Below are 19,004 nucleotides of genomic sequence, written 5' to 3' on the forward strand. Positions count from 1 at the left end.
AGAAAATTATGTAATGTGTAAAGATGAATATGTTATACCGCATTGGTAGAGTCCCATAAAATAAGATGGCGGAACTCATTTTCAAGGGGGACTTGGATTAGTATATGCTTTGTTTTAAACTTTAACAAATGAACAGGTTAAAAAGCGATTTTCTTTGAAATACCTGCTTTTACAGTTTAATTTAATTTTAGTATTTTTAGCAAAATGAAATTTCAAATGAAAATTCAGAATTCTAGTATTTCTTGTTGAATTTCACAAAAGAAAAGTTTCATTAATTCACATTTCATAAATCCATAAATCTCTCAAGAAAGCTAAATGGCGCGTGTTACTTTGAACCCTTCAATTGGACGATCAAACAAAATGCATTGTATATTTATGATATACTGAATTCTAACTCTATCATAACGTTACAAATGTCTTAACAACATACAGCTAATTTGGAATGTATTTCACTTTTCCATCTATCTTCCCATTTTGTAAATTGCTTATTTTATTTACGATTAGACTTGCCATATTCCAATTTTAAAAACTTAAGCATGAATTCCAATTCTATGATAGGGGAAAATAAATCAAAAACAAATCCCTTACTATGCCAATTTGATATGCATTAATATATCTTCAGTAATCTAATGAAAACTATAATGTTAAATCATGAAAATCATTCAAAAGGCTTCAGATGCCTTAAAACCGTTAGTTACAACACAGCAATTATGTACTGTAAAATTGTTGTTTTTATGCCTTAGGTATGTCTAGATGTAAACTTTCTTGCAGAAATCAATTTAAAATTACTAATAACACTGTACAAATGTACATGAAATTGTAGACCGCAATTTGACTTCATGGTCTGACCGTAGGTACTCATTTCGCTTCACTATATATGTACATATAATAATTTTGGCAGTACTGCTAAAAATAATTTTCTACGTCTTTTTGTATTTAAAACCAATTCATTAAAAGGGCTGTTATTTTCAAAATGTTAGTAACTTTTGGTGATGAATAACACATTTAAAATGTAAACTCGATTCGTGAGTATGAAAAATACGGCACATATACATGTATCTTTAAGTCGTTCTTGTTATATGTTACAGCTATATATTTCTGAGTAAGATTATCTCGACATTAAAAACCTTAGCTTCACGGACATGTTATTGGGAACGATATAAGCATATTTCTTTCGATTTCTTTCGTATAACTCTCTTAATTTGTTAATTTAGAAGCATTGTATCATATTTCGTGAATAACGTAATATGTATTTTAACTCGCCCATTTTACATGAGAATTGATTAGTAGAGCTATCTAGACCTTAGATTCACGATATAAATACACTGTAAGCAAATTCCTTATGATTTGCGTTTGTATAACTCACTTAATCTGAATTTAGAAGCATTGTCAATAGTTTCATAAAATATTTTAACTCGTTCATTATACATAATATCGGCGGGATTTGCTGAGTAGAATTATCTCGACATTAAAATCCGTGGCTTCAAGGACATATTGAATAGACCATATATGGAAACTTCTCACGATATTTTTAAATAATCTTTATATATTAATATTTTGGTTTATTTAATTTTTTTTACGTCCTATTAACAGCCAGGGTCATGTAAGGACGTGCCAGGGTTGTTGGTGGAGGAAAGCCGGAGTACCCGGAGAAAAACCACCGGCCAACGGTCAGTACCTGGCAACTGCCCCACATGGGATTCGAACCCGCTTCCCAGAGGTGGAGGGCTTGTGGTAATATGTCGGGACATCTTAACCACTCGGCCACCGCGGCCCCATTATATATTGATATAGAGGCATTATAACATTTTATGTGAATAATTGCATAGCTTAGCTTTCTCATATAACATATTACACGTGCAAATAGATAATGTAAGGAACTTTCTCACGATTTCTGAATTCCAATTTCAATGTTGGACATTAAAACCTTAGCCTCATATATCATTGAATAGACAATGTAAGGAACTTTCCTCATAATTGTTTTAATTCAGCTTAATATATTACCACTGATGCATTAAAGCGTATTCTGTGAATAATTTAATAGTTTAACTCTCTCATTTTACATATTACACGTGCGAAGTGCTGAGTAAGACTATCTCGACAGTATGTAGACATGGTTTATCTAAGTCATCAGTTATCCTTTGCATTTAGATATTGGATACAATCCTACAAGAAGACATATTGTGTAATTAAGAATGAAGGTACTTTGTCATCGTAAATCCTCTACAATTTGCTATCGTCTCATTTATGTGTCAAGGAACACTTTGAATTAACATTAATAAAACATTGGGAATAATTAATTACTGATTAATGTGCGAACTAAAATAGGTATCTTGTGGCATTGACCCAAGAGATGTATACCGTCCCCAAGGATAGGAAGTTTCTAGTACCGGATATCGAGAAGCATAAGCCAATTGTAAGCCAGCTTCTATAGCGATGAGATGTAATGTTAAAGATGCTCCACCGCTGACAGAGCATAAATGATGTCCATCACTTGAACAATAATTGGTGTTTAATCGTGTATATATATGTCTTCTTAATATATAAAATAATTTATTTTGCCTTTGGTCCATGCGCAATCAGTTCTTCATTCCATATAGGATATAGTGCTACGGAATTTTTCTGGAAGCAATTAATTATTTTTTGTAATTTTAACTTGAAGTAAAATGAGAAGTTCAAACTTTTCAATGGTGGTAATGGTGTAAAGTAAGTAACTTTTGTAACTGATGAAAAGTACTAAATCGTCTGCTCCTGATTTTGATAATGAAAAAATACCACTTGTCAGCGGTGGAGCATGTTTAAACTTAGAATGTCATGAAAACGAACTACTCAGCTTCAATATCAATTGAGTGTAGCGCTACGAGATGGATGTTGTCTTGACAACAAAATCACACGGCTAACATAGTTAGATCATCGTGAGAAATAATGACTAAGCATATCTGTATGAATTTCTTCGTGACAACATAACTCGATTGAGATATACAAGACTTTAAAATTTCCTCGAGGTCACGAAAACTTTCGATTGATTATTCGATGACTGTGACCATGATAATGCATTTCCATTTAGTAGGATTTAATTGGCGTATATTTAATTACATTTAAATCGTGAACAACTACATGTATATCATTGATTGATGTTATAAATGTGTTATCATGACAACACTGAACCTCTTGTATGAAGTTAATGCAAATTATTAATCAATGTTTAATCTTTCATGGTGATATCAAGAATTCTCTAGACACGTTTAAAAAAAAGTTAGAAATTTTTGCGATGTAACAAGTTAAACCAGGTGTAATATCTCATTATAATTAATCAGAAGAAATTTATACAATTGTGCAATTGCTATTTAACAAATACCGTTTTAACAAATTAATGTATAATTAAAGTATATATTAGTTGTCACTGACATTTTCTGAACGTTACGCCATGAAAGTTTGTAATCGACTTTCCACATATTGATATTAAGCTAATTAAATGACCATCTTGGAAAATATGACTGAAAACAAAAAGCAAAAACAAAACAATACATGCTAATATAGGTTTGTCCCTTATTGAAAGTTTATTTTCTGTTTTTTTTGTTTTTGTTTGTTTTTTTTTTAAATTATAATTACTGTATTGATATTTTATAAAACTTATTTGATATTTTGTAAATCAACAAACCAAACTAAGGCATGTGCGTAAAAGTTGTTTAAGCTTGATGCATTTTCGATAACATTTTTATTTTTCTTTCATTAATTTTCATGTCGATGTTCTATATAACATAATGCTAATTTTTTCTGCCTTATTAGCATAAATGCGTGCTTTCGATTGCGACAGTGTGAGGTATATTAAAGTCATATGTACCTTAACTTGGGGAAAATTTGACAGGTTATTTTTCCTTCGGTATTCTATTGAAACCCATAAGGTTTGATGAATTAAGCTGTGGAAATCATTTAAATGGCTGCAGGTGCCTTATAAACGTTAGTTACATTAAGGCATTTATATAACTGTTATATATAACTATGTTTAGATGGAAACATCTGTGCAGAAGTCACTTTAAAATTAATAATAACACTGTAAAAATGTGAAATGAAAGACCAAATTGTTGCTTCATGGTCTGATCGTATGTAGTCATTTCACTGCACTGTAGACGTACATATCACCAAAACTAATTTTCAGCTCTTATTTTAAAAATTATAACCTATGCATTGCAAGTACTCTAATTCTCCAAATATTGATAACTTTTGGTGATGAATAAATTTTCTTGATGCGTGAGTACGATAAATACGACACTTGTAACTTTAACAATCCATAATTTGACAGATACAGTTGATATTTCATGATCACCTTCACCTGCATAATCATAAAATGTTCTGCACTGAACACCAATCACTGTTTTCTTTTTTAATAATGAAATATTTTATCGACAATAAATATGTTATCAATTCAATGGAGATAATAGTCAATTATTCGATACTTTGTTCCTTTTTTCTGTTAATTGTTAATTATTTTTCCAGCGATAATTATATTATTTATTTTATCTTTTCTTAACAATGTCTAATTGTTGTCGCCAAGGTTAACTAACACCTAATATAGCTTTCAATGGATCACGACATCGCCGACCCACTTGTCACTACCAGTGACAAGAGCTTACTTCCAATACAATGTGTCAAAGTTAATTTATTCACAAAACATAACTGCGTGTACGCATACACAATACACAATAAAATACTTCAATCAACAAAAGAAAACTCAAATTATATAAAACAATGTACTTTGATAATAATGATAAAAACTTTTCGCGGCTATCTGAATCACATTGACTTATTTAAGTTGAGGAAACGCTAGCGTTCTCTATTTCGGAGAATGTATGCGACAAGATCTAGCTCGTGACGTCACGTTAGATTTGACACATTAATTTACACCTGGTGGTTGATTGGGCTGATTAAGACGTTATCCTGATCACAGGTTGTAGAGCTTCTGAGGAAATCACCGGTGGATAAACGAAAACTATATAATGACGGTACACTGAACGACTATTCGACAAGAACATCACAAAATTTACTGATATATAAACTTAAATTAAAGGTAAGTTAACACATTATGACTAAAATGTGTTTACACAAAACTGATCTTAGAAACTATTAATTATATCTATAGCATCGCATAGTGGTTCCAAATGGGACATACTATACAATATTCATAGTACAAATTAACGGTTTTTATACTCCAAATTTTCGGCCACATATTTGGAATAGAGACAGTTTATATTATGAATATTAATGGTATATCAAATTGATTTTAGACATAATACTCATTTTGCAATGATGGTATTAGTATGTAAATTGTGTATCGGGAAATTTTACACATAAGGCAAATTGATATTGAAGTCGTAAAAGGTTAGAGAGACGGTTTTTTGTAGAAACATCTAACGCGTTTCTGATAATATTGTCGGATTTCTCTGTAAAATATGTAAAGAATGCTTTTTTGTTGAAGGCTAATGTAATATTTGTTGACACCAAACAATCAAACAGGCGTATGATAATTTAGTTCCCGTATAAAGATGACGGATTGCTTCTGAAGTATATTTCACGATAGGAAATCAAAAACATATTATACATTATTTTTTTACGATTAATTAACCTTAATTGATATGACTTCAAATGAAATCTTAAAGATATTGACATGGAAAGCAATACATATTCGTGACTTTTATTATCTTATTTGACACGGTTTAAATACTGTTGTTATTGGTAGATATATGCATTAGATTTCAAAAGACTTTTTTACTCTTATAATTGGATCACAAGTAAATTATTTTAATACAGATTAGTAGTAAAAAATTACTTTAAAACATTATACAAGATCAAAACAGATTGGATATGAGTAAACTTTGTTTTTACAAAAAGTAGTTTTTGCATATATCTAATTGTACCAGTTGAACTAGATTTCCACCATTTAACTTTAATAATGTCATACATATCACATGATTGTGATGACGTCATGCGAAGGACAACTCGTTGTCATGACCCCAAAATGGCGGAACCACGGAACAAATTCACACTTCAAAATCTGCCACATTAACTGTTTATTACATTTTAATCTGTTTTGTGTCAAACTGGTCTCATGAATGACACCGAATTGTCCATTTGCTAAAAGTTGCCATGCATTAGGTGCATATTATTTTGAGAATAATGAAGTTTAAATTTTGGGATTTTAATGCTAGCAAATATAAAACAAACATTAAATACATAACAGGGATACTCCGATATCTTAATAAATGAAAACTTATCAAATATTATTTTGTATTTATATAGTATATGTTTATAACGAACACGTCTACAATTAATTCGTGGTTTTCCATTCCCTGTCAAAGTTCCTATTCCGTACTTGCATATTACAGAGTAGTCTGCCCTTGCGATCAAGAATTGATTGATTGTCATACTTTTCCAGTTTTTAAACAACGTGAGTTGCACTCACAAAATAATGACGTAACCATGGGATACCTGCCCGCAAGGGAGGTAACTCTAGATCTATGAAATGCAAAGACGGAATAAGATGTTTTTTTTTATTATATAACGAACTATGGTTATAAGGAAATATTTTTCCCAGTAGTTGTTTGTTATAAATATACTTACATGATAAGGAGTACTTACGTCAGTTAATACAATATCGAGAAACAGACTTGTGGGTTCCTTTTTGTCAATAAATAACTAACGATAATAGTACGTAAAACACATGTATAGAAGTGAGTTTTATTCACCACAACTTGCGACACCTACCTGTAAAACAATAACAAAGGTGCACCCATATTGTTAATTGATTTCACTGTGTACACACGGTCGTACACGCGGCCATAGTGTGTGTAGCTGATTGCCTGTCAGTCGGCAGTTGAGCACCTTACGAAAACAACAGAATTTGGCGATATTAACGAGGTCATTATAGTGTTATTTTAATCATTTGTTCCGCAAATGTGATGGCGGATGGCGGTAGGCGGGTTTGGCGGTAAAACGGGTGTATTTGTATGGAGGCAAAACCCTTCTGGATAAATTCATGGCGATAAGCGAGTTTGGCGGTAAAACGGATTGCAATATAACGGGGTTTCACTGTACTGTACTACAGCAGTGATAACTCAATACAATATTGTGATATTGTCTTATGTACCGTATTCGACTACATAAGCGCCCTGTGCGTTTAAAAAATTGGGAAAAAATAACGAAATGGCGCTTATAGAACGAAATTGTTGCAAATCTATACAATTATGTGTGGTTATGGTATTTAACTATGCTTGGGCAATTGAAATAGAGGCCTCGAAAATGGGGAGGGTCGCTGATAGGAACATGGCCGCTTATTGGGGAGAACACGGTATATAAAATAACTAGTAATATTATGTAAATTCCCATACAGATCTGTTTTTGTTTGTTGTTGTCTTCCATGCGACCATTGAGTCGATTTAATGTTATGATTTAAAATGATTTTGTTCATTGTTTTTAAAATCATTTTTTCAGAAATGTCTACGTCACTTCTATTGGCTTTCTTATTGTTTATGATCTCGTTATTACCCAATCAAACCACCAGTCAAACTCAGAGGTCATTGATACAGCAACTATTACAAGCTCTACGACCCAGAGAAACGCAATTTCAGGTAAGTCAAGCACAGTCGTGACTATGATGACCGATTATTCTGCATTTGCATATTACAGAGTTATCTGCCTTGCGGGTAGGTATTTATTGTGACGTCATGTGTTTACGAGCGCAAAGTCATATTTTTCGGAGAAAACGATGTGAACTGCGCTCACAAAATAATGACGTAACAAGGGAGCTAACTCTGTAATATGAGATTCAAGATATTAACTATATCTTATACATGATAATGTATGTGCTTCAAAATATTCATCAATTTTTTCAGTACAAGTGAAGTATTGTGTCTAGTTATATAATCCTAGTTTTAAAAAGTATCCAAACTACTATAAGTAATCATATAGTAAAGGTATCCACTAAGTGATAACGGTATCCACAACCAGTGAAGGTAATCAAGAGGCATCACCACAAACTATTACTAGCTTCTTTTAATGCGAAGTTCAGCAAAAGTTCAGCCAGAGGGAGTATAAGCGTTCCACACGTTCTAAACAATTACATAACGTCGTCAACATGTTGCGTAACAGCGCCGTGCATTGTCGATGATGTCATCCATTTTAACGCAGAACGACGTTTCTGTAACAATGGCTCGATGAAAAAGCTAATAAAGCAACTGAAATTTCTTCATTTGTCTACGAAGTATGGATGACATATAATCGAAAATGGACATGTCAGGAGGACAAGGATATCTCAACCTTCATGTAAGTTTTACCTTTAGGATTAAGATTAATAGAATCTTACATAGGTCGGCTTGAGGATTGCCGATGGTTGACGCCCAAAATCTTTCACGAGGGTTGAGATATCCCTGTTCACTTCACAGACCCATCTTTGATTCTTTTTCTCCCATACTTGGTAGGAAAAAAATGATGAAATTCTACTTGGTTTCCAGTTTTTTCATCGCACCATTATCGCAGGAACGTCGTTATGCGTAAAAATTGATGACGTCATCTACAATGCGCACCGCAGTTACGCCGCATGTATTGATGACGTCACGTCATTGTCTAGCGCGAGTGAGCCGGCTTACACCTCCCTGTGTAAGATTCCCAGTAATAACTTATTGTGCTTTATATATTTTTTTCTTTTTATTCCATTTATGTTTTAAGGCTGCAGCACCGCTGACTATAGATGAAGAAATCATCCAAGCTGTAGGTACGAAATGCTTATTTATTAAATATTATTTTCAAATTTTCCCCAAGAATATATTTTTTTCTTGAATTGTTATTTAAATTCAATGTAATACAATGTAACAGCTTATGTTCCTCTCTTTAAATTATAGGATACTAAATATGCTCCATATCCGGTCATGCGAGCAGGGGTCCAGGATACTACTATGTTCTTTTCTAAATGATTTTTTTTGGAGAGGGCCGTGATTTTAAAATGACTCTCCAACAAGAAATCGGAGAAGGAATATGTGTATGGATATTCGCCTTTCGACTTTATTTTCGAGTTTATTTTCCTACTAAAACAAATTCTTCTGATTTGCTATATGTATTAACGTGAGTCTTGGCTCCATGATCATGAAACAATCCTAGACTTAAATTTAGAATTCAATCAGAAATGACATAACTTTTTGTAATGTCATCTTTGATTGGCTAAGTCTAAACTTAAAATACTTTTTTATGATCCTTAGACCTGGACACATATTCATTTTTTAATATATTAATATTAGTTATGTTCGAAATATTTGCTAAGGACTAATAAAAGCCCTTGAAGTGATCAAATTTATATCGGTAATGCAGATTTTTCTTCATAAAATGAAGCAGTTTGAGTTTTGTTTTATAGATATTACATCTTTTGGAAATGGTAGGAAGCATCGATTTCCCTTTTGTACAAATCTTTTATTACTGAGATTTTAAACAAAACAAAAGTGCTTGTATTCCACTTATTGAACCTAAATCACAATAAAATACAGAAAAAAACACAACTGCGACCTAAATTAAGTAAATTGGATACCACAATCTAAAGGTGAAACGTTGATTTTCAAGGTCCAAATGTGGTGAGATTTCGGAATTAAGAAGAAACTGATTAAGATATAATCTTAATGAGATAAAGCGAAAATTAAGCAGAAGAGAATTTATTAAATAGAAAGTTTGATAAGATAAACTGTATGTTAAGCAAAATAAAATCAATCAAAACCAAATTCTAATGAGATAAAGTGAAAGTTAAGCAGAATACAATAAATCAAAAAACAAAGAAGTTGTCATAAATCAACGACGCATGAAAAATTGCTTGGGAATTACAAATATATAAATCCTCTAAAACTGTTAACTGATCACTAATTGGATTGTTGAACGGCGAGGACGTTTTACAGGCACATATTTGTTGACATTATAAACACCGGTTGTTCACCTCGGGCTTCGGCCTCAGAAAACAGTTCATCGAGTATTTCCAAACATCTCGAGGAATGGGTATGAACTGCTGATGGCTTTAAACGATTGTTTACTGTTATATGGACCATCTACTAATACATTCCGGCTTTGCATAATACCTTGCAGGTATCCATTTTGTGAAGTCAGGGTTTTGTCAGCGAAATTCACGTCGTTTCCTCTGAAAGTATGACGATATACTCTCAATAACATGGCGTCACAATCAATACTTACCAGCAGGGGAAGATAATTATGTAATATACAAAAAACAGAATGTATTTTCCTTCGGGACAATAATTTATTTGCTTTGTTTCTTTCAGGGGCCGATGTATTCAATAGTGATATGAGCGACCCAGAAACAGGCACAGTAGTGTTTCAGGGCGACATTGTGCTTAAATATGGTGACCTTAACGGCGCCCTTGTTCCGTAGGTCTTATTTCCTATTCTAAGTGCATTGATTTTATGTCTAAAAGTGATAAAATGATCTGTATATCTAATTGGCCAATCTGTAAATAAAATTGAACAATAATTATTTACAATATTTATGATTATTATTTATACTATGATTCATGAAATTTACAGAAAAAATTGCAGGCAAATGATTTTTTTTAAAGTTTATATTGTTTTATTGTAACTGTTTTTTAATCATTGTTTGCATTTAAGCTCCAAAAGATAAAAAAAATATATTAAAGTTGATCTTATATAAATATATATATAAAATTGTGAAATTCCAAATTTCATGAAGGACTTTTTTTCAATGAAATCATTTCGCCGTTTTTTAAACATTCAAAGACGGTGTTACAAACGCCAATATATTTCTGACACGTTATGAAATGATGACATTGATTTTTAAACCAATGAAAAATCATGTTACAAGCAACAGTGAATTATAAAATAATCTCGAAATAACTACATATAACGTTTGTACGAAAGTCTATATCAACATTCAGATTGAATTCTTAGACGTTCACACATCGAATGGTTTTACATTTAATTAACAGAGAAGAATCCGTTAACGATGTCACTTTACGACGAAAAAAGAGAAAGACAACAAGTGACGGAACTAAAGGATGGCCGCGTGGCGAAATTTTGATCGCCTTCGATTCTAATGCTCAATTTAGTAAGTAATTGTTTTGATATTTCACTTCATGCCCAATTTAGTAAGTTACTGTTTTAATGTTTCATTTCATGCCGAATTTAATAAGTTACTGTTTTGATATTTCACTTCATGTTCAAAATAGTAAGTTATTGTTTTTATATTTCACTTCCTGCTCAATTTAATAAGGTATTGTTTTTATATTTCACTTCAAGACCAATTTAATAAGTTAATATTTTGATATTTCACTTCATTCCCAATTTAGTAAGTTATTGTTTTGATATTTCACTTCACGTCGAATTTAGTAAGTTATTGGTTTAATATTTTACTTTGTAAGCAGACATATGGCCAAGCAGACAATGCAAAATATAGTTGTATCGTTTTGTTATTACCGAAGTATAGTTAATATGTATCCAAAATAAATAAAGGAAAAAAACTAACAGAAACATTCAATTTGGCGAAACAATATAAAACTTACTTGTAAGTATTGCGTGTCTTCGATACAAGTATATAGATATACAAATACGATGATTTCATGTTTTAAAATTGCGCCTGATTAAACCTGTTTTATATAAATGACTTCAAAGCATGCGTGTATCAATCAATGTGTTGCTTATGAAATCTTCTGTGTGGCTGAATCTCTTGGAAGTATAAACGGCTACTCTATGGACCGGGTCACCTCAGCATGACCTCCGGCCTAGATTCAACCACACCGAAGAGTTTTAAGCGACACGCTGATTGGTTCCCTACGGGGAGTTGTTATTTGAACATAACGTAGATCCACGTAGTGGGGCGGAACAACAAATCTAATGTTAATTTAATTGATTTTTTCGTATTCTTTAGCGGCCTTTTAATTTATTTTAGCGCCTATGCAACGCCAAGAATTTCAGGAATCTTTAAACTCATGGCAGCAGAAAACCTGTGTTCGTTTCCGTACACCAACAATAAATGACATACACCAGGGAAGATCATTCGTTTTCGTTCAGAATGGCAGAGGGTAAGTAAATCAAAAGTGCTACACTACCGAAAAATCATGTTTTATCTATCAAAAAGCACACAAATTATTTTCAGTATTGTGACGTCATTATTTTGTGCGCGAAATTGGCGTCCTTTCCTCCAAAAAGTACACATGGCGTAACAATCAAGTAACTCTGTAATATGCAAATAAAGAATAACATTATTATCTTTGGAAAGTTTGTAACTCTTACTTTAAAATGAAAGTATCTAAAATAGTTCATTGCACCCGAGAGAAGCCATGTCCTATGTAGATTGCGCATACAACATATACAAACAAATGACAATTTGAGACCTTGTAAAACTGGTCTTATAATGCAGGTGGCCTTTATACAAAGGTGGTCGTTAATGTAGCTGTGTAAAAGTAGATCCAGAAGCATATATCAAAACATAAAACTATAGGAAACAATACATTTTCCTATAACATCCAAAATCAGACCATTAAAATCTCACAGATTCACAGTCTCTTAAGAACTCGTGGACTATCTATATGAACTCTAGCACAACTATTAGAAAAAATCTAAAAAGATGAACGGCTCAAAAACTCAACAATGAGAACTAACAAGAGAGAGAGTCCCACACTTAGACCTACAATTAAGGATCTGCTTCTGACGTTTCAGTCCCGTTGAAGTCTCGTTTCGACACATATCACAGAAGTTTTGAGATTTTCAAGTACATTTTCACAATTCTGTAGCAAGTTGCCGTTTGCAAATTTTGCCAGCAAATTACACTTCTATGCCTAAAAACGTGCAAAGGTATAAATAAATGCATCTTTGTATTGATTATTTTACATCTTTAATGTTCTACTTCGTATATATTTTGTTTTAGCTTGATTATTCACTTTCAACACCAATGAAATGTGTCGAGGGCAAGACGGTCTCGCATGTAAACCTATTATACCTTTCAGAATAAACGACTTCGAAAATTAGACATGATCGAAAATTGGCCGGTCCTGAAAATAAACCTGGGATTTCCTACAAAAAAAATATATGTCGCGGCTTATTGTCGAGATTTTAGGGTATTAGAATATTAAGAGTTCAGATATTCAATATTAAACCATACCTTAATTTATCAAAGAGGCTGTGGGTGTAGGATCTTGACCAACTAAGCCCAACCTTACCCCCAACCCCACCCCTCCATGACATCATACCAATTTTAAAATCAGAATGTGAGACCCTGAGAACTGGACAAAACAAATCCGTATCTATAACCTCATATTCATCTATAGATCAGAACCTTAAACCCAAGGAATTGGACACACTTACTCATACACGACATTTCCGCAGTATTATGTACCAATAATGTAATTTCATACGTTAAACTATTTTTTATTGGTTAAATCTATCAGGTTATTTTTCCATAGACCGAAAGAATGGTTCGTCAAGTATTATGAATTCATTAGTACCGAATGTTTTCGCGGGATATTTTAAAAGCCATAAAAGCCATTGACCATACTGAATTATTGGATAAGATGTCAATGCGTCACAACTCAATTTGTTTTATTGTAAAAGTAAGTAAAATCATAGAAATTGTCTAATAAATACCTGATTGAGTGAATTAAATCAAGTTATGAGCATTATTCTTATTATTTTTCGGGTTTACGACGTCATAAACCCAAAATACATTGAGAATAATGCTTGAATATATAAAGAACAGTTATGTATATACATTTTATACACACATCAACTATTTTTTGATATGAAAAAAAATACTCTTTCATTTTAATATTTGAAAAATAGGGATATACTGCCGTCAAAGTTACTTACTTAGGTATAACTTTGGAAGAGTCTCAGGTTTTACATGGTTTAGTAACACCTTAGGTGGAATATCCTTACACTTTAAACCCCCAGTGAAAGACTCATCACATACTGTATAGTTGTTAATTTTCACGGGTGGCAATGTTCGCTGTTTACTGTTTGGAACGTATTCGCGGGGTTTTATTTTCGCGAATTATCGTTGTAGCCTTTTTAAAGCGTTATCTTACGACAGGATATATAATAATATGACTGAAGACAAGGTCTTAAAGGGCGCAGCCAGATGTTTCAGTAATAAAACCATTCATTATACAATGTTAAAAAGTTTAATTTAGGGAAATAACGGAGCCTACCTTATTTTTTGATTATTTTTTATTCATATATTCACACTCTGTCCTTGTCTCCAAATTCCCATTTGCGAAGGAAATCTACATTTTATTTCCGTAACAGATATTCCGTTTTGGTTAGCTGATTATATTGGAAGTGATCTATCACTTGAACGCTTGCAAAATAATTGAAAATTAGGTTCGTCGGATCATAAAAGCTGATTATATAATGAGCTGACTTCAAAGCATCTCATCACGCTGCTGGGATTTTTTTACAGTGGATAAAACAATGGCGGCCACAAACTGAAGCTGTCAGTGTGTTGGATTGAATTTGAAAAGATTGTTTTTTCTTATATTTTCGTGTATGTGTTACCTTAGAAGTGCTTCGCACTTGGTGCCCTTCGGCCACGAAGGGCTGCGCCCTTATAAATCATGATATTGAAAAATTTCGCGAGATCTTAAACTTCGCGAATTTGTGTGGATCCGCGAATTTAGCGAAATTAAAACCCCCGCAAATATTAGCACCTATACAGTACTAGTGTATATGTATAATGGGTCATACTTTATAACAGTGTGTGGCCACAGCTTTGTCTAACAGAAAGTATTGTGACTGAATGAGGTCCGTTGTTTGGCGTATTTTGCAGTATTTAATTTTTTGTTAATGCACTCTTGATACTCCAGGGGTTCCGATCACTTACGATCTTTACACCCCTGGACTATCTCAAAGTCAAACTCAGCTCAGGGGAATAAATCTGAACCAATGACAGGCCTGCAAATATTTACTTTGAAGGCTACAGATAGAACGACGCTCAACTTCAAAGCCACATAGTCAACCACAGTGTACTGTTATACAGCTCTTTTGATGTGCATCAAATGACTAAATTACCTGTTATGTTCTGTTGTCTCCAGGTTTACTATGAAATAGTCCAGGGGTGTAGAGAAAGTAGGTGTTCGGAATCCCTGGAGTATGGAGGATGTATAAAATAGAGTTCGTTACAAAGATACACTACAACAGCACATACCAACCCCTCTAAACACTCAAGTCCTCGCTTATCGCCACACTCCACATACAGCAGTAACCTTATGCATTATATTATTTTTGCATTTTGCATGCATGCTTCGACATTTGCTCCGACATTTAATAGGTACACATGCTTTTTCGAGCACGAGACGCAACCATAAAGTGCTAAACGGTTTGTTAATTGTTTTATGTAAATGAAGCGATTTGATTGTTCAACTCTTCTTTTTCACAGATGTTCATCGCCTTTGGGAATGAATCCGATGCGACAGACTGGAATGTTCAAGTACCAACCGCTTACTCTGGCACCGAACTGTAGGAAGGTAATTTTTCCCTTAACATTTACTGTGTCTCTGGTGACATGCTACAGTGGGATATAACAATGAAATGGGCAAGAGTTTAACCATCCTCGATACTCCATGGGGTCCGATCAGTTACGATCTCTACACCCCTGGACTATTTCATAGTAAAACTTGAGACAGCTTAGAGAAGAAAAAAAATGAAACAATCTTAGGCCAACACAGATTAACCTTTAAAGACTACAAAGAGAGCGACTCCCAACTTCAAAGCCACACAGTCAACCTAAATGTACCGTTATACGGCTCTTTTGATATGCATCAAAGAATTAAATTACCTATTCTGTTCTGTTGCCTCCAGTTTTACTATGAGAAACTCAAGGGGCGTAGAGATCGTAAGTGATCAGAACTCCTGGATTATCGAGTATGGAGTTCCACTGTTAATATGTCACAGACTTTGAACATGATTCTCTTATGACATAACGCATAGACCGGTTCTTTTTCCTTAGTTGTCTACTCTCCGCCAGGCGGCACTCCGATCACTCATTGTAGCTTCCGCAAGGGAGATAACCAGTCTACAGAATACATTAACTATATTTTTCAGAAAAGGATTATCATGCATGAAGTCGGTCACGCCCTTGGTTTGATCCACGAACAGTCTCGGTATGACAGGGATAGATATGTTTTGATCCAGTGGAACAATGTAGATATATCCATGCGCCACAACTTCCAACAATTTACCCATCAAGTCACAGACAACAGGGGTACAGACTATGATTATCAAAGCCTAATGCATTATGGACCGAAAGTAAGTATCTCACCAGTATCTCACCAGACTGACATCAATAGAAAGCCTAATGGCTTGTTAGGATGTATGGTTATAAATATATATATTGTTATTTGCATAAAGCACTGTCGTCTGACCATGAGTGTAGATATTGGCTATGACGTCATTATATGTGAGTGAAATTTGCGTCGTTTTTTCTCCCTAAAAAATGTATAAAGTTACTTAAATAAAAACAATGTTTTAAAAAACACCTATCCACAAACAGATAACTGTTAAAGGCCCACTACCTTTCCGAAACGGCTTTTAATTTTTAAAATGGGAATGTAAAACAAGATCGATAATTTTGTAGAGTCTTATTAATTATTAACTTACCGTTAATACTACATTTATCATCATCTTTTGAACGATTTGATTAAAATATATAAAATGTTTATTTTCATAACGCGGGTCGTCTTATGTTTCCCGCCGTCGTCCTAAATACCGCGCGGTAGTTGACTATCACTGCGCCAGACGGCAAAACAAAACTTATTTTAGGTCATCGATATGCATTTTCTGATGTTATTAATGTTTTTTAAGAAACCTTTATATTTTGCTCCGGAAAGGTTATGGGCCTTTAATAACTAATAATTAATATTTTTAAACTATTTATATACAATGTATGTGAGGCGTATTTAGACTAGTCTTGGAAAATTTTAGCTTCTATGTACAATATTCCGCCTTTGAGTTACCTTTCTGAGTAGTTATCAACTTTATAAATAGAAACAGATTTTGACATCATTACTTTGTAGACAAAACACCGCATGACGTCACGATTAAAACACATAACAACACAATCTATATATCTACCCGCTGTGGCAGATGTAATATGAAAATACTGTACTCATAACAGTGGTAGTTGGTAGTTGTAGTTTGATTTGGACAGCATTTTGTCGCTAAACAATATAATGAGGTTTCCAATGTATAGCTTTATCACATTAAGACAAAAGATGTGATGGTTTTTTTCTTGTCGATTATGGGGCCTAATTTGGTATGTCCCTAAAATCGTCACTATTGACGGATGGTGATAAACCAAAGAAGAAGAAGTCCTATATAAAATAAACTCATGTGTTCGGTTTCTGAATTTATGAAGTCAGCAGGGCCAAATGGGTTAATATTCATACAATTTCAATTACATTGGTAACAATATATACCTAAATGGTTGGGATTCAACATTGTGCAAATAGTTGAGTTGTGTTCCGGGAGCCTGGGAAGTGGGACCAAAGGAAACAATTTGGCAGTGAATAAAATATCAAAAGCTCATCACGAGTATGAACACTACGGCATATATAACTTTAATGGCTGTTCTCTTTTATGATATACACCATCCCCGATACTCCAGGGGTTCTAATCACTTACGATCTCTACAACCCTGGACTATCTCCTAGTTACACTGGAGGCAGCTCAGTGGAAAACATTTGACCAATCACAGGTCAGAAAAGATTTCCTTTGAAGACTACAGAGAGAGCGACACCTAACATCAAAGCCACACAGTCGACCACCATATACCGTTATTCAGCTCACTTGATGTAGATCAAAGGACGGAATTACCTGTTCTTTTATGTTGCCTCCAGTTTTACTATAAACTATGAGATAATCCAGGGGTGTAGAGGTCGTAAGTGATCGGAACCTCTGGATTATTGAGGATGGATCTACACTGACCTTCAATTATTATCAACTAAACGTGCGTCTTTAGTTAGTATAAACCAACTTATATTTGTCATCAACTTGGAGCCGCGATGGCCGAGTAATAAAGATGGCCAGACATATTTCCACGCGCCTTCCACCTCTGGTTTGCGAGGTCGAATCCCATGTGGGGCTGTTGCCGCTGGTCCGTGGCTTTTCTCAGGATTCTGTGGGTTTTTCCTCCAAAGCGAACCTGTCACGTCCTTAAATGACCCTGGCTGTTCATAGGACATTAATCTTATAAAACAAAACTACATTGGGGATTATTTTACTGTTACAGATTTTATTCCACTCTACTACGATGCTCTACCATACGTGCTAATATTGGAGCATAATTTTACTTAGATTGACACTTAAACTACATTTGTTCATGATAATAAATTTAACTAATAAAACCATACTAAAATAACCTTTTATTACATTACAGGCTTTTAGTACCAATGGAAATCCCACACTGCAAACAGTAGACCCGTCATATCAGGATCGGATTGGCGCATATACGGAGATCAGTCAACTTGACGCCGAAGCAATCAACAACATGTACAATTGTCGAGCGCCTATGCAAACTGTTTTTCATCCATTTTTTGGTATGGTGCACGGTAAAAAAAAGAAGTAGGCATTTTTTTCTTTAATGGTATTAGCATACAGAAAAATATTTATTAATTCAGTGTAGTTTTTATGTTTGGATTTGAAAATACAGAAACATATGTATATAAATATATTTAATTTCGTTATAAATAAAACATCTTTCACATTTTTGTCATATTTTTCTCATAGAATTTTGTCCTTTTTTATTATAGAGCTACATTACGGATAGGTATCGATTGTGACGTCGTTAGCAAAAATAACGTCGAAAAATATGACGTAATGCTCATGATGACCTAACAACCCGTAACTACGTGTATACGCAATGGCAGATAACTATGTGGTATGCAATTATAGAATAGAATTTTTTTTAAATACAATGTGTTTGAATGGTTAAACCTTTATACCACGCAGCAGTTTTA

General features: G+C 33.6%; 1 protein-coding gene across 1 annotated transcript in view; it reads left to right on the top strand.

The window, feature by feature from the left end:
• Positions 1-18,657, top strand: part of LOC138308621 (zinc metalloproteinase nas-4-like) — a 34,954-nt gene extending 16,297 nt beyond the window's left edge. Inside the window, exons 2-10 of the mRNA XM_069249663.1 lie at positions 7,489-7,625; positions 8,722-8,767; positions 10,305-10,410; positions 10,986-11,104; positions 11,801-11,821; positions 11,945-12,077; positions 15,428-15,515; positions 16,093-16,296; positions 18,425-18,657. Of these exons, the coding sequence (XP_069105764.1) occupies positions 7,489-7,625; positions 8,722-8,767; positions 10,305-10,410; positions 10,986-11,104; positions 11,801-11,821; positions 11,945-12,077; positions 15,428-15,515; positions 16,093-16,296; positions 18,425-18,613 (1,043 nt within the window). The 3' untranslated portion in view covers positions 18,614-18,657. The remainder of the gene's footprint in view (positions 1-7,488; positions 7,626-8,721; positions 8,768-10,304; positions 10,411-10,985; positions 11,105-11,800; positions 11,822-11,944; positions 12,078-15,427; positions 15,516-16,092; positions 16,297-18,424) is intronic.
• The last annotated feature ends 347 nt before the right edge of the window (positions 18,658-19,004 follow it).

The sequence above is a fragment of the Argopecten irradians genome, chromosome 15 (assembly GCF_041381155.1).
Source record: "Argopecten irradians isolate NY chromosome 15, Ai_NY, whole genome shotgun sequence".
NCBI classification, from domain to species: domain Eukaryota; kingdom Metazoa; phylum Mollusca; class Bivalvia; order Pectinida; family Pectinidae; genus Argopecten; species Argopecten irradians.